Source organism: Sciurus vulgaris (genome assembly GCF_902686455.1).
Source record: "Sciurus vulgaris genome assembly, chromosome: 2".
NCBI lineage: Eukaryota > Metazoa > Chordata > Mammalia > Rodentia > Sciuridae > Sciurus > Sciurus vulgaris.
The window spans coordinates 175,039,707-175,055,294 of record NC_136462.1 but is presented as its reverse complement, the minus strand read 5'-3'; the positions used below and the strand labels follow the sequence as shown (position 1 = coordinate 175,055,294).

General features: G+C 37.1%; 1 protein-coding gene across 2 annotated transcripts in view; it reads left to right on the top strand.

Moving 5' to 3' along the window:
* Window positions 1–15,588, top strand: part of ATRN (attractin) — a 146,075-nt gene that overhangs the window by 101,819 nt on the left and 28,668 nt on the right. For both annotated transcript variants that reach the window (XM_079129138.1, XM_079129137.1), the window contains exons 21-24: window positions 1,338–1,390; window positions 7,973–8,067; window positions 10,846–10,924; window positions 12,611–12,768. In XM_079129138.1, the coding sequence (XP_078985264.1) occupies window positions 1,338–1,390; window positions 7,973–8,067; window positions 10,846–10,924; window positions 12,611–12,768 (385 nt within the window). The remainder of the gene's footprint in view (window positions 1–1,337; window positions 1,391–7,972; window positions 8,068–10,845; window positions 10,925–12,610; window positions 12,769–15,588) is intronic.

The following is a 15,588-nucleotide window of genomic DNA, read 5'->3' as shown; positions in this document are numbered from 1 at the left end:
CCCATCTAGCAAGGAGGGGAGTAGCAATAATAGTTTTTAGTAACACGGAGAGTTGAAACAAGAGAGATTGCCCCCAATTAACATAGTCCTGTCTGCCATAGTGGGAAGCTTGATGAAACATACATCCAGGCTTACCCAATCTCTCTGGAAGAGACTTAAGAGAGACATGTTTAGTGTGAAAACCTTGAACAGATACATGCAGATACATCACCTTGACAAACTTCACTTTTCTTAAAGAATGTCACTAGTATTTGAGACATGGATGCTATTCAGTAGGGAATTGGTCTAGCTACACTTTATAGATTATATTTTAGTTTATGTAAATGTACATGGTTGTAAATTTGATGCTTCCCCAAAGCCAATGTTAAGAAAAGTCTAATCAAAGTTTAAATTTAACTTTCAGATTCAGGTTCATTTTCACAGAAAATGTGAGAGACCAAAATTAGTCACTGTTGTTCTCTGTTGGGGGAAATAGTAAAGATGCGAGTTGGCACACAGTGGAGGACTTCCAAGTCTCCTCTAGAAGTTGTAGATAGAGGCAAATGCCAGTCATCTTCCTGGATGAAAGGGCAATGTTCCTGGCTCATTTGACCTGGGAAAAGTGCTTCCTGCAGCCGGCCCTCCATCCCTTGTGCATCATAGCCACTGTGTTTGTGTATTGATTTTGTGAAGTGGGAGCCTGGGTTTTGCTGAAGTTTGTAAATGACATCTATGGGAAAACAAATAGTTCTTTTTAAGTAGAACTTGTTTTTCCTGTTTCCAGGTGTGCAAACACTTGCTTAAGGATTTTTTTTTTTTTTTTTTTTTTTTGTGGTGCTGGGGATTGAACCTAGGGCCTTGTACTTGATCGGCAAGTACTCTGTGTACTGAGCTATATCCCTAGCCCCTTAAATGATTCTTGGTATTTAGTTTTCTCTTATTTGTGTTTTCGAACAAGAATAGTTTACCCAGGGAGGAGAAGAAAGGAGGGATAAATGAATATTTGAAAAATGTTGTTACTGCATTTTTAGAAGAATATGTAGTTCACATGAATGGAAAAATGTGCTTTTCATTATAATAAATAAGATCTAGATTTTTGACAGTTGGGTTTATCTCCTGTGCCTTGGCAAATGTTTATTCATTATTTTTATATAGTGATGGTGGAACTGCTAGGCAATCAGTATGAAAATTCATGTAGACTCTTCTTAATCCACCTTATCTAAATAATGGTGAAGACTGTAATTATCAGAATTCAAAAGTGGTTGTGGTCTATATGAAAGGATCTTCTTGATTTACAAATGATCATAGATTCCATATTGAATAACAATATAAAATAATATCAATTTTTTTCCTCCTAGATGTGAGGTAGAAAATCGATACCAGGGAAATCCTCTCAAAGGAACATGTTATTGTAAGTGTTTTTGTAATTCTTAATTTTTTTTTTTTCAATTCAGTTACTTTTATCATCTGTACGTAGTTAAATTTAGTCTCATGAGGGAAAATTTATACATTGATTGGAATATTCAATACATTTTTTTAACAGTGAAATTTCTTTTTAATTTTTTTAAAATTTATTTTTATTGTAAACAAATGGGATACATATTGTTTCTGTTTGTACATGGAGTAGCAGCATACCATTTGTATATTCATAAATTTACATAGAGTAATGATGTTTGATTCATTCCATTATTTTTTTCCTTCCCCCCCACCCCTCCCACCTCTCTTTTGCCTCTATACAGTCCCTCCTTCCTCCATTCTTCTCCCACTCCCACCCCCCATTAATTGTCATCATCTGCTTATCAGTGAGATCATTCCTCTTTTGGATTTTCGAGATTGGCTTATCTCGCTTAACATGATATTCTCCAATTTCATCCATTTGCCTGCAAATGCCATAATTTTATTATTCTTTATAGCTGAGTAATATTCCATTGTATATATATACCACAGTTTCTTTATCCATTCATCAATTGAAGGGCATCTAGGTTGGTTCCACAGTCTAGCTATTGTGAATTGAGCCGCTATGAACATTGATGTGGCTGTATCTCTGTAGTGTGCTGATTTTAAGTCCTTTGGTATAGGCCGAGGAGTGGGATAGCTGGGTCAAATGGTAGGTCCATTCCAAGTTTTCTAAGGAATCTCCACACTGCTTTCCAGAGTGTCTGCACTAATTTGCAGTCCCACCAGCAATGTATGAATGTACCTTTTTTCCCCCATCCTCTCCAATACCTATTGTTGCTTGTATTCTTGATAAGCGCCATTCTAATTGGGGTGAGATGGAATCTCAGTGTAGTTTTGATTTGCATTTCTCTTATTACTAAAGATAGTGAACATTTTTTCATATGTTTGTTGATTGCTTGTAGATCTTCTTCAGTGAAGTGTCTGTTCATTTCCTTAGCCCATTTGTTGATTGGGTTATTTGTATTCTTAGTGTAGAGTTTTTTGAGTTCTTTATATATTCTGGAAATTAGTGCTCTATCTGAAGTATGAGTGGCAAAGATATTCTCCCACTCTGTAGGCTCACTCTTCGCATTGCCGATAGTTTCCTTTGCTGAGAGAAAGCTATTTAGTTTGAATCTATCCCAGTTATTGATTCTTGCTTTTATTTCTTGTGCTATGGGAGTTCTGTTAAGGAAGTCTGATCTTAAGCCAACAAGGTGAAGATTTGGACCTACTTTTTCTTCTATAAGATGCAGGGTCTCTGGTCTGATTTCAAGGTCCTGATCCATTGTGAGTTGATTTTTGTCCAGGGTGAGAGATAGGGGTTTAGTTTCATTCAGTTGCATATGGATTTCCAGTTTTCCCAGCACCATTTGTTGAAGAGGCTATCTTTTCTCCATTGCATATTTTTGGCCCCTTTGTCTAGTATGAGAAAATTGTATTTATTTGGGTTTGTGTCCGTGTCCTCTATTCTGTACCATTGATCTACCTGTCTATTTTGGTGCCAATACCATGCTGTTTTTGTTACTATTGCTTTGTAGTATAGTTGAAGTTCTGGTATTGCAATACCCCCTGTTTCATTCTTCCTGCTAAGGATTGCTTTAGCTATTCTGGGTTTCTTATTCTTCCAGATGAATTTCATGATTGCTTGCTTTATTTCTGTGAGGTACATCATTGGGATTTTCATTGGAATTGCATTGAATCTGTATAGTACTTTTGGTAGTATGGCCATTTTGACAATATTAATTCTGCCTATCCAAGAACATGGGAGATCTTTCCATCTTCTAAGGTCTTCCTTAATTTCTTTCTTCAGTGTGTTGTAGTTTTCATTGTAGAGATCTTTTACCTCTTTGGTTAGATTGATACCCAAGTATTTTATTTTTTTTGAGGCTATTGCAAATGAAGTTGTTTTCCTCAATTCCCTTTCAGCTGTTTCATCGTTTGTGTATAAAAATGCTGTAGATTTATGCGTGTTGATTTTATAGCCTGCTATTTTGCTGAATTCATTGAGGAGGTCTAGAAGTTTTCTGGAGGAGGTTTTTGGATCCTCTAAATATAGAATCATGTCATCCGCAAATAGTGACAGCTTAAGTTCCTCTTTTCCTATTCATATCCCTTTAATTTCTTTAGTCTGCCTAATTGCTCTGGCTAGTTTCGAGGACAATGTTGAATAGAAGTGGTGAAAGAGGACATCCCTGTCTTGTTCCCGTTTTTAAAGGGATTGGTTTCAGTTTTTCTCCATTAAGAATGATGTTGGCCATGGGCTTAGCATAAATAGCCTTTACAATGTTCAGATATGTTCCTACTATCCCTATTTTTTCTAGTGTTTTGAACATGAAGGGGTGTTGTATATTGTCAAATGCTTTTTCTGCATCAATTGAAATAACCATATGATTCTTATCCTTAAGTCTGTTGACATGATGGATTACGTTTATTGATTTATGGATGTTAAACCATCCTTGCATTCCAGGAATGAACCCCACTTGATCGTGGTGCACAATTTTCTTAATATGTTTTGGATACGGTTTGCCAATATTTTGTTAAGGATCTTAGCATCTATATTCATCAAGGATATTGGTCTAAAATTTTCTTTCCTTGATGTGTCTTTTCCTGGTTTGGGTATGAGGGTGATATTAGCTTCATAGAATGTGTTTGGTAGGGTACCCTCCTGTTCTATTTCCTGGAATACTTTGAGATGTACTGGAATGAGTTCTTCTTTGAAGGTCTTGTAGAACTTGGCTGAGAATCCGTCTGGTCCTGGGCTTTTCTTGGATGGTAGATTTTTAATGGCTTCTTCTATTTCCTTGCTTGATATTGATCTGTTTAAATCGTGTATGTCCTTCTGGTTCAGTTTGGGAGGAGCATATGTCTGTAGAAATTTGTCAATGTGTTCTGTAGTTTCTATTTTGTTGGAATACAGATTTTCAAAGTAGCTTCTCATTATGTTCTGTATCTCAGTGGTGTCTGTTGTGATATTTCCTTTTGCATCATGATTTTAGTAATTTGAGTCTTCTCTCTCCTTCTCTTTGTTAGTGGGGCTAAGGGTTTATCTATTTTGTTTACTTTCTCAAAGAACCAACTTTTTGTTATGTCAATTTTTTGAATAGTTTCTTTTGTTTCAATTTCATTGATTTCAGCTCTGATTTTAATTATTTCCTGTCTTCTACTACTTTTGCTGTTACTCTGTTCTTTTTCTAGGGCTTTGAGCTGTAATGTTAGGTCATTTAATTGTTGATTTTTCATTCTTTTCTGGAATGCGCTCCATGCAATGAATTTTCCTCTTAGTACCGCTTGTATAGTGTCCCAGAGATTTTGATATGTTGTATCATCATTCTCATTGACCTCTAAGAATTTTTTAATCTCTTCCTTGATGTTTTTTGTTATCCATGTTTCATTCTAATTCTTAATTTCTTTAAGTAGTTCTGTAAAACTCCATTGTTTTCTTCAACATGATTAGAGAATGGTAAGCACTAAAGGAATATATTCCCCAGCATGCAATTGTCCCCTGACTTAATGGGTTTGCCTGTGAACACTATTTTAAAGTGGTCATGTTTATGGTAATGTGTTTGAAGCAGATAACAGGCCAATACAGAGTTATGCACACCTGAATTTCCGTTTTTTATGTTCTCTTGAAACTTTACTTCATTTGCCACCACTTGGTTGAAGTTATCTAACATTTCATATTTCAGAATATAGATAATAAACAATTCCTAAAATATAGATGAAGTTTCATCATTCCCTCTAGAGCTCATTTGTGTTAACTACCTCTTTAGGAACAAATTTTTAAAATAAAGTACCACACAATTATCTTGGAGTGAAATGTGAATCTGGCAAGGTGACTATTTATTGATAAATGGATTTTGTCCCTTTGATAATCCACATGGTATACTAGATTATGGATCCAAAAAAAGGAGCTAATGTTCAACATATCCAGTGTAGTTATGTACCTGCTGTATTGGGTTGAATAGCTCTAATGACATAAATCATAAAGAAGAAGTTGATTAATGAGACTTTTATCCAAATTTCAGACTTGTATTTAAAAAAACAACACCGTTCAAAAAATCAGCAAGCTATAGGCTAGAGAAAATATGTGCAAATCTCACCTCACCAGACTGGAAAAGGGTGGAATATTTTAATAACTCAGATCATCATGATAGTATCCTTTGATATCATTGAAACTGGACAACTAGTCATTTCTTTTTTTCAAACATATTTTTAAAAAAATTGTAGATGGACACAATTTATTTATCTATTTATTTATTTATTTATTTATTTATTTATTTATTAATTATGTGGTGCTGAGGATTGAACTCAGTGCCTCACATGTGCCAGGCAAGTGCTCTACCACTGAGCTACAACCCCAGCTCCCTAGTCATTTCTTAAAGGTTGAAATTTGGAAGCAGAGACACATCAGTGAAATTTTTGTAATTATGCACATTAGAATCCATTTCTCTTTGGGAAGAATAAAAGCTAACACCATGTTTTAGCAAAGATGTTGAAGAACAGGAACTTTTGTGTATTGCTTATGGAATGTTAAATGGGTACAGCCATTTTGGAAAATCATTTGGCAGTTTCTGAAACAGTTAAAAATATCAACTTACCAGAAACTCCCCATTGCCTGCTCCCCCTGACCTCTGGTCACCACACATCCTACTTTGTTTCTATGAATTTGACCTCTCTGGGTATCTAAGTGGAAGCATAGTATTTCTCTTTTTGTGACTGACTTCTTATACTTGGTGTGAGGTCCTCATGGTTCATCCACGTTATAGCATACATGAGTATTCCTTTTCTTTTTATGACTGAATAATATCTGATAGTATATTCCATATTTTACTTATCTATTCCTTGGTGAACATGGCTTGCTTCCATCTTTTGGCTGTAGTGAATAATGCTGCTATGAACATGGTAAACGAATATCCATGAAAGATTTTGCTTTCAGTTCTTTGGAGTGTGTACCCAGAAGTGCAACTGTTAGATCATCTGGAATTCTGTTTTCAAATTTTTTTTTTAAGTAGTACAAATAACTTTGCATTTATTTAAGCAGACTTGAATTCACATCTGTTAGCAACTTGGAGAAATTTCTATCTTTCTTTGAAATTAAATTTTCTCATGTTCCAGTAAAGAAACTAATGCTAATACCTGCCATATGGAATTAATAAGAAATTCAAAATTCTTATTAGAAAGTGTCTTTCTTATCATCTGTCTGTTCCAATAAACCAAAGAAATAAAGCAGGGTTTGATATTTTTAGTAATATGGAAACCATTTAGTTATAAAGGATTCTTTTTTTTCTTTTTTCTTTTTTTTTTTTAAACTTCATTGGCTCTTATTTTTCTTTCTTTGACCTACTACATTTGGATTTTTGTTTCTTCCCTGATCAGATCACCAGTAATCTTCCAATGACACCATCCTTTTTTTTTTTTTGGCAGTACTGGGGATTGAACTCAGGGCCTTGTGCTTGCAAGGCAAGCACTCTACCAGCTGAGCTATCCCCCCAGTCCCAGTGACACTATCTTAAAGTCTGTACACACCACCTTCCTGACCATTACCACTTATTAACTGAGGGCTTTAGAACAGTTCTGTTTTCTTTTCCTTCCTCCACATCTTATCATTACTTTTCAGAGAGAGAGAGAGAGAAAGAGAGGAGGTTGAAGACTCAAGGAAGAATTGTAGAATTTGGATATAGATCTATGGACATAGAGCTAAAAATAGAAGTGAAAGCTGGCACTGTGTGTGTGTGTGTGTGTTTTGAGGAACAGCTGCACTTTTTTCTACAGCAACTGCACCATTTTTCATTCCCATCAGCAATGCATAAGCATTCCAGTTTTCAGGTCCTCGCCGATACTTGTTATTTTCTGGGTTTTTTTGTTTTTGTTTTTGTTTGATAGCAACCATCTTAATGGGTATGAGATGGTATCTCATTGTGGCTTTGATTTGCATTTCCCCAGTGATCATTGTTACTCAGAATCTTTTCATCTGCTCTTTGGCCTTTTATGTATATTCTTTGGAGAAATGTCTGTTCAAGTTTTTTGCCCATTATTAAATAGTTTCAATTGTTAAAACTTTTAAAATTACACTACCGGTTTTGGGCATTAAACTCTCTTTTTGAACTCTATCGCTTTAGTCTACGAATGCTTTCTTCTCTTCTGCAGTAAAATATCCAAGGCCTGTATTCTTTGCCCAGTCCTGGAATCAACTATTTTTCCATGGAGTTCTGGTTCCTTTCACAGCATACATGTAATTTATACTGTTTTATCCATAATTTATACTGTTGTATCCATCGGCAAAATTTAGCATGTATACATGTTCAGTTATATTTGTGAGTGAGTTAGGCTGGAGCCAAACCTCATCGAGGGTTATTATAGAAAGAGGATTTGGTGTGTAACTCAAATAAAATGATACTGCCAAAAGACTTGGTTTCCTTTGAAAAACCTGGATATAGGTAATCAAAGTCCTTTCCTGGCTATTGAATTTATCAGAAAAGCAATCTGCATCTTGAGCAAACTGTTCTTTTTTGTTCTATTTTAATTTTAAATGTACATTTCTTTCTTTCCATAGATACTCTTCTTATTGACTATCAGTTCACTTTTAGCCTCTCCCAGGAAGATGATCGCTATTACACAGCCATCAATTTTGTAGCTACTCCTGATGAAGTAAGATTTTTAAAAGTTTACTTCTTTTGTTTTGAATTTGTTAGGATTTTTTTTCTTGGTCTTCCTATATAGAGTACTGCTTTAATAATAGTCTCAGAGTAAAGTACAATATATAGGATGTTTAGAGGTGCAGGAAAAAAAATTTTAGAGTTGACATTTTATCTCATTTCCATCTAGAAGGTAAGAGCAATATTATAAGACTTACCAGAACCTGATGCACAGACTGACAGTCACACCACATACACTTAGTGTTCTTTTCAGCCCATCACAGCCTCAGACAGAGGAGACTGCAAAGGGAGCTCCATCATTAGGGAGCAGATGGCAGAGCCCAGACTTACTCACAAAAGGGACTGGAAGTTTAAAAATCAGCCATAAAACATTGCTGTCTGGATGGTGGCCCATACCTATAATCCCAACTTCTTGGAAAGCTAGGTCAGAGGATCACAAGTCCAAGGGCAGTCTCACAGAAAATAATTTAAATGGCTTAAATGATTGTTTGAAATGTGCATTTATATCTACTGTCATTAATCATAAAGTCCATCCTGCCAAAAGCCATTACCTACTTGCAGAAAGGAGCCAACACAGCATGGCATTTAAAAACAAAGCTTCTAGAACATGAAGATACACCTATATAAATTCTTTTCTTTCTTTTGATGCTAGGGATTGAACGCAGGGCCAGTCCTGCTAAGTATGAGCTTTACCACTGAACTGTGGTTTTGTTAATGAATTCTCTAAAGTCCATACCCATTCCAATACTTCGGGAAACTTTTATTAAACTTGATCTTAAGTTATTTAGTTCATTCCTTGGAGGTTTCTTCTCATGGGCATACTCAAGCCATTTATCATCACAAAATTCCTGTCACAATAAATGTGACAAAGTAACACATGGAAAACAGTGTAAACAAATGTGTATTCCTTTTTTTTAACATGTTATCAGTAATAACTAAATTTTTTTAAAAAGTAGAACAAAGTCCATAGTATGGTATACTTAGTATTAAGTAAAAGTAAGATTTGTTTTAAATATTCCATTTCCAATGATAAAATTAAGAAAACATGCACTAGAGAAGATACATTTTCAAGAGTGAATGACTGTTGGTCAAGATGGTATACGCCTGTCATCCAGCTGACACCAAAGAATATTGTGTTCCAGGCCATCCTGGGCAAGGTAGCAAGGCCCCATCTTAAAATATGAAAACAAGAACAGCAAATGACCTTTTAAGTAAAAGTAATAAGTGACTATAAGTGAAGACATTTTTTGGAAAGACTGTGTAGGTAAATGTCATTTGAACAACTGTATTATCTGGAATTTTTAAAAAACATTTTAGGACAAAGTTACAACAAAACTGCTACACATGAAATTTATTATTGCCTAATGTTTATAAGCAAGCGGTAGAAGTGCTCAACGTATTTTAGGATACAATCGATGATATTAACTTGATTTTTTAAAAAAATATAAATATAGAAGAATATTTGTAATATTTCTTAAAGTGGGAAGAGACCTCAACGACCAAGGTTTATCAAACCAAACCCCTTTGCATTTCCCTATTTATGTTATATAAGAACATTTGATAGACATGTCCAAATGTGTGTGTTTTCTCTTTTACAAAACCACAAGGATTTTGAGTTTATTGATCCTTATCACAGAAAGAAACAGTTGTTTGTTGTATGCTGCCAGCAGATATTAAATACAAATAAATAAACTCTTGAACTATTCTTGCAACAGAAAGTGTGGTTTTCCCAGTAAGTGAAAAAATAACTACCTTGTGAGAGAAACCTCTTATTTGGAGATCACATTTTTAAAAATTACTACATGCAGATATTTCCATTGTTCTAGTTTTGTGTTATAATAAATATTAAAACAACATCATTAAAAAATGTTAATTTTCTAACCTGTTTTAGTATTTTTAAAATTAAGAATTACAGCATAACTGGATGAGTGTATAAAATGTAAGAATATAATACCTAGATTGCAGAAAGAATTGACCCCCAAGGAAGAAATTTACTGGTCACATTTCAGTGAAAACTAAGAATTAGTATGAGAATTTACCTAGCACAGCCAGCAGTGTCTTCTTTCATCTGGATCAACATATTCCTCAGAGATAAGTATTTCAGTTATGACAACCAAGATTCAAAATGAATTAGGCTGGCCCTTGAAATGCTGAACCTCTTAAGGGGTAAAGATGTTTTTCAAAGTTAAGAAAGCCTACTCATTCACATTTGTCTTCAAATAATATTTTCAGTGAAAGAAATGTTTTAAAATTATGAATTAATGTAATTTAATTATTATTTAGTGTATTTCAGTTTTATATGAATTTTTAAGACCATTTCAGTATGGGAGAAATGTTATTATAATCCACGAATTTAAAAGTACATGTATTTAAGTTATAAATAAATAAATCAAAATTGGGACACTAGGTCAGGTACTTTCCTAGTAAGTGGGAGATCCAGATTTGGAAACAGCTGCCCAGAGGATCCTGAAGAGTCTGGATCCTCTGACATAGGTCAGAAGGTATAAATCATTGTTCTCTGACAGGGCCTTTTTAAAAGGAAATTTTTCATTCGTTAGGCATCTGAAAGAAGCAGTGAATGCTGTGTACTTTTCTGGGAGGGAAATGAAATTTTATCTGGGTGTGTTGCTTGTATTAAGGAAAATTATTTAGGAATTTTGCTAACTTTTCTATAAACACAAGGTTCTCTTGAGACATTGTAAAATATTCTGTAGTTAAGAAAGTCAAGAATAGTAGAATTATATATCTACTTATTTGCATCTCTCATCAGCAAAATAGGGATCTGGACATGTTCATCAACGCCTCCAAAAACTTCAACCTCAACATTACCTGGGCTGCCAGCTTTTCAGGTAAAGACATACCTAGCAAAGACATGTGAGCAAAGGTGCCAGGTTGAGAACTATAACATAGGAGTTGGGAAGGGGGGCTCTGAAGACAGATGGATTTCAAACCCAGTTTTCCAAGTACTATCTGTGAGACCTTGAGCAAGTATCCAGATCCCTCTCTGGATTGTTCATCAGTAAAGTGAGCATAGCAACATTTACCTCCAAGAGCCCTGTAGATTAAATGAGATGAAAGCCACCATCACCTACCATGGTTCAGGCTCAGTAGGTGGCTCCTCCCTCCTCCCCACTCTACCTCCCCCACCACCACCACTCACACCCTTACAGTGGCCACTGCTCTGCCACTGTCTGCAACATCCAGATGCTTCAGAGGGGAAAAAAATTTAGTGACTCTGTTTCAAGAAATGGAAATGTTTTAAATAAAATGAGATTGTAGTAGGTATAGAGAACCATACTTTGGATATTCAACTAAGCTCTGAAAGCACAGCTTTTGCTCTCTGGTTTGTCTTAACTATGAGTTACTGAAGATCTGCTGACCCTGATGTAGTGGTTAGGACAGATTACCACTACTTACCAGGATAACTCGACAGAGCTGGGTTTGAGTTCTGCCTGTTTTTTATTTGCACTGTGCTGTTGAACAAGTTACCTAGGCTCTCTAAACCTGTTCCCTTGTGTGTGAAATGTGACGTCCAAACTCCTTGCTGCATAGAGTGTTGTAGGGACTACTTGAGATGATAAATGAAGTACTCGATGTAATGCTTGAATATGGGCAGTTGTCACTGAATGGTATCTCTGTTTCGTCAACATCACTGCTGTAATAATACTCCTGTTTTTGTCAACACAAAACCGAATTAGACTGGTACAAAATAAGAATATAATCTTTGCTGTCATTTTGGGATTTATTATGCCTTAAAAGATCTCCAGTGACATCTCAATGAAGACATGACAGGTAGGGCTCTAGTCCCACAGTTTAACTCAACATGGAAAAGAGTGCATTTTGTGAGTCTTTATTCACACTTGAGTTCCTGGCTGAGGGAGAATCTAGAATGTGGAAAGACCGTCTAAGAACACATGGAATTACATCAGGTAGGGGGCACTTAACTACAGTGGCATCTGGGAGCAGAAGGCAGGACTGAGTGGCACCTTGAGCACCTACCTCCCTGTTGAGACTTGAGACAACTGTGGGTTAGAAAATGAGGATTGAACCAGCCTCCCTGGTACATAAGCCTGGAACTTTGCCACATAGATGTGAAAGGGAAATGCAAAGGAATTGTAGCATTATTACAGAGTGAGTGATAATGTGTTAATACAACTCTGCTGGTGTCTGTCATTTCATGGCCATGGGTTCCAAGTTTCAGGGGTGGTAGGAGAGTCACAAGGGTTCCTGGCAAAAAAAAATTCTGGTTTGGGGCAAAGGATTGTGAATCAGCCTGCCCAGCATCACATCCCACCTACATCCCTTGTTGCCCAATAATCCTGAGGCAAGTTACTTAATTTCTTGGAACCTTAATTTCTTAACCTGTAAATAAGGATAATGAGATTGTTTTGAGGATTAAGGGAGATAGAATCTACAAGGCTATTCTTAGGACTTCATAATTATTCAATAAACAATATTATTATTATTAAGAGCAAATTGTATCTCCCACATCTTGCCAAAAAAGTACCTAATTTTCATTATTTTCCCCTTAACAGCTGGAACCCAGGCTGGAGAAGAGATGCCTGTTGTTTCAAAAACCAACATTAAGGAGTACAAAGACAGTTTCTCTAATGAAAAGTTTGATTTTCGAAACCACCCCAATATCACTTTCTTCGTTTATGTCAGTAATTTCACCTGGCCCATCAAAATTCAGGTAAGATGTGCTTTTTGGTCTCAGACATGCAATGATGGTGAACTCTCCTCCATGGAGACTAGATTCAGTAATGTGGAACTTGTGGTAAACAGAGTGGACAGTTTTGCTCTGCCTTTGTGAGAACTATGGCAAAGGAGTACTGGGGACATCATGTGTCCCTTGTGAGGGACGTTGAAAGGCCCTTCTGGAAGCAAGTTGGCATATAACACACTTGGTGATTACCCATGTATTCATTTCTTCATTAATCACTTGCCGTGAAAGAGGCTGTAGGGCCAAAGAGCCTCAGATCTGAAATGGACAACGTGAGTGTAGAGGAAGCAGATGCACTTCTAATCAGCGAGAGCCAGAGCAGGGGAAGTGACGTAGGAAAAATGTCCCAAACTGCAATCAGAGTTTACCGCAGGAGAGCGGGTGTAGGAGAAGGTGGAGTGTGGTGGGTGTGAGAGCACAGGCCTTGCAGTGGGACGGAGGTGGGTTTGACTCCTGGCTCCTGTGCAGACTGTAGGGCCTCTCCAAGTCTCGGGTCGTTTGTGACCTGAAGGGTAGTGCTGAGTGTCTGTGTTGCCTGCTGTGGCCTCATCCACCTCAGAGGGCCAGTGCCCTGCCTCCCGTCCAAGACTCTATGGCCCCTTTTGAGCTTTGAGAGATCACGTCCCCCGAGCCTGGCCTCAGTCCTTGCTGCTCTTGCCTCCTTCATTTCGGGTGAATGTGGACGTCAGGGATGGTGGACTTGGAAGGACTGGTTTGCCTTTAGCCCTGGAAGTGTGCTTACTGGGCTGGGGCTGGGGCTTTACAGTGTTGGCAGCAGGTCACACAGTTGCCTGGGATGGGTGTGGAGCTACTCGCGGTGCTGTGTCTTCATGCTTGGGGCTGTGACTAAAGGACGGTTCATCTTTTCCTTTCTGGAATGTGGAGGACAGGAAAGCTGTTGTGTCTTTTCCCACCACCCTCTCTCCTTTTCCTGTCTGGGTGTCTGCACACTTGTCCATCCTCTGATCTGCTTTTCCCTGTGCTCTTGCACACTCTGCTTCTCTCCTCAGTCAGGCTTCTTGTAAGCCAGGGCCACGCTCCCTATTTCTGTTCCTCATCTCTACTCATGTGTCAGTCCCCAGCAGTCTGGCTTCGTGCCTGTCACAGTGAACCTCAGCGACTGAATGGTTCAGGCTTCTTTTCTTTCCCATTGCACAACTTGAGTCTCTTTGCTTCTTGCCTGCCCGTTCTTTTCCTTTCCTTTTCCTTGGGCCAGCCTCTTTAGGGAGTCCTCTTTCTTAAACACTGGGGTTGTCCAGGATTCAGTCTTAGTCCTCTTCTCTCTCTGCTGCAGCCAGCTTCCTGGGTAATTCTATCCCACTTTTGCACTTGTGGTACCATGTCTGTGCTGGGGATTCTCAGTACCATCTTCAGCCCAGCTTCAGGTGGGCTGCAGAACAGTATTCTTGGTTGCTGCCAGACATCTCTACCTGGATATTTACAAGCTTCCTGCACTGGACACTTAATGGCTCTTGTGCTCTTAGCTGTAGTCTGTCACACTTTCTTTCTCAGTGAACAGCACCACCAGTCACCCTGTTGCAGCAACCAGGGCCTGGAAATCATTTGCATTCCTGGCATAAGCCCAGCGTGGGCATGATGTACCATTCCCTTACTTTACACATAGCTGGGGTCAGTTTGCTAGTAGCTTGGTTAGGATTTTATTTCAATTTCATGAGTGAGAATGTTCAATAGTTTTTGTATTCTGTCCTTGTTAAAGTTTTGATGTCAAGGTTAAATTAAGCTGATGTTTAATAATTATAGCTTGAGGAGTTCTCTTTTTCCTAGTTCTGGAAGAGAAGTCAGATTAGGATTACCGTAATATCCACCTCTTGAGGTCATTTGATTCTAAGAGATTTTTTTTTTTGGTAGTGAATCAACTTCCTTTACTTTTGTGGTATTCTGATTCAACCAAAGGGTACTTAACCAGTGAGGTATTCTCCCAGCCCTTTTTTCTTTTTATTTTGAGATATGTCAGTAAATTGCCAAGGTTTACCTGAAATTTGCAAGTTAATCAACTTATTTGGGATGTTTTGGATTTTCTCTTTCTACTTGAATCACTTTGGATATTTTTCTCTAGATAGTAATTTATTTCCTATGTTTTGAAATGCATTGAAATAAACCCAATAACACTGCTCTTTTATGTAATCTTTGAAATATTTGTGCTTATATAACCCTTTCTGTATGCCAATGTTTATAATAGCATCATTCCCAATAGCCAAAAGATGGAAACTGTCTAAATGTTTATCAACAAATAAATGGATTCACAAAATGGTATGTGTGTATATATATGTGTGTGTGTGTGTGTGTGTGTGTATATGTACGTGTATATATATATATGTATATATATGTACAATTAATTATTATTTAGACTTGAGAAGGGAAGAAGTGGCTGGGAGTCCCCCTCAGTAGCAGAGCAAGTGTTAGCCTTACACAGGGATGTGGGTTAAGTCCTTAGCATACATAAGAAAAAAGCAAGAGGCAATGAAATTCTGATACATGCTATAACCTGGGTGAACCTCAAAAACATTATGGTAAGTGAAGTAAGACAGTCACAAAGGACTAATGTTATATGACCTCACTCTCATGAAGTACCTAGAGTACAAAAATCAATATAGCCATGCAGTAGATTAGACGTTATCACTGACTGGGGAAAATGGAAATTGGAGGTTACTTCTTCAGGATTATTAGAATTTCTGGTGGGGAGATGAAAAGATTTCAAGGTAGGTGGTAGCACTTATTTTACAAAATTGTGAATTATTGTCCCTGAAACATAACACTTAAAAATGTTTA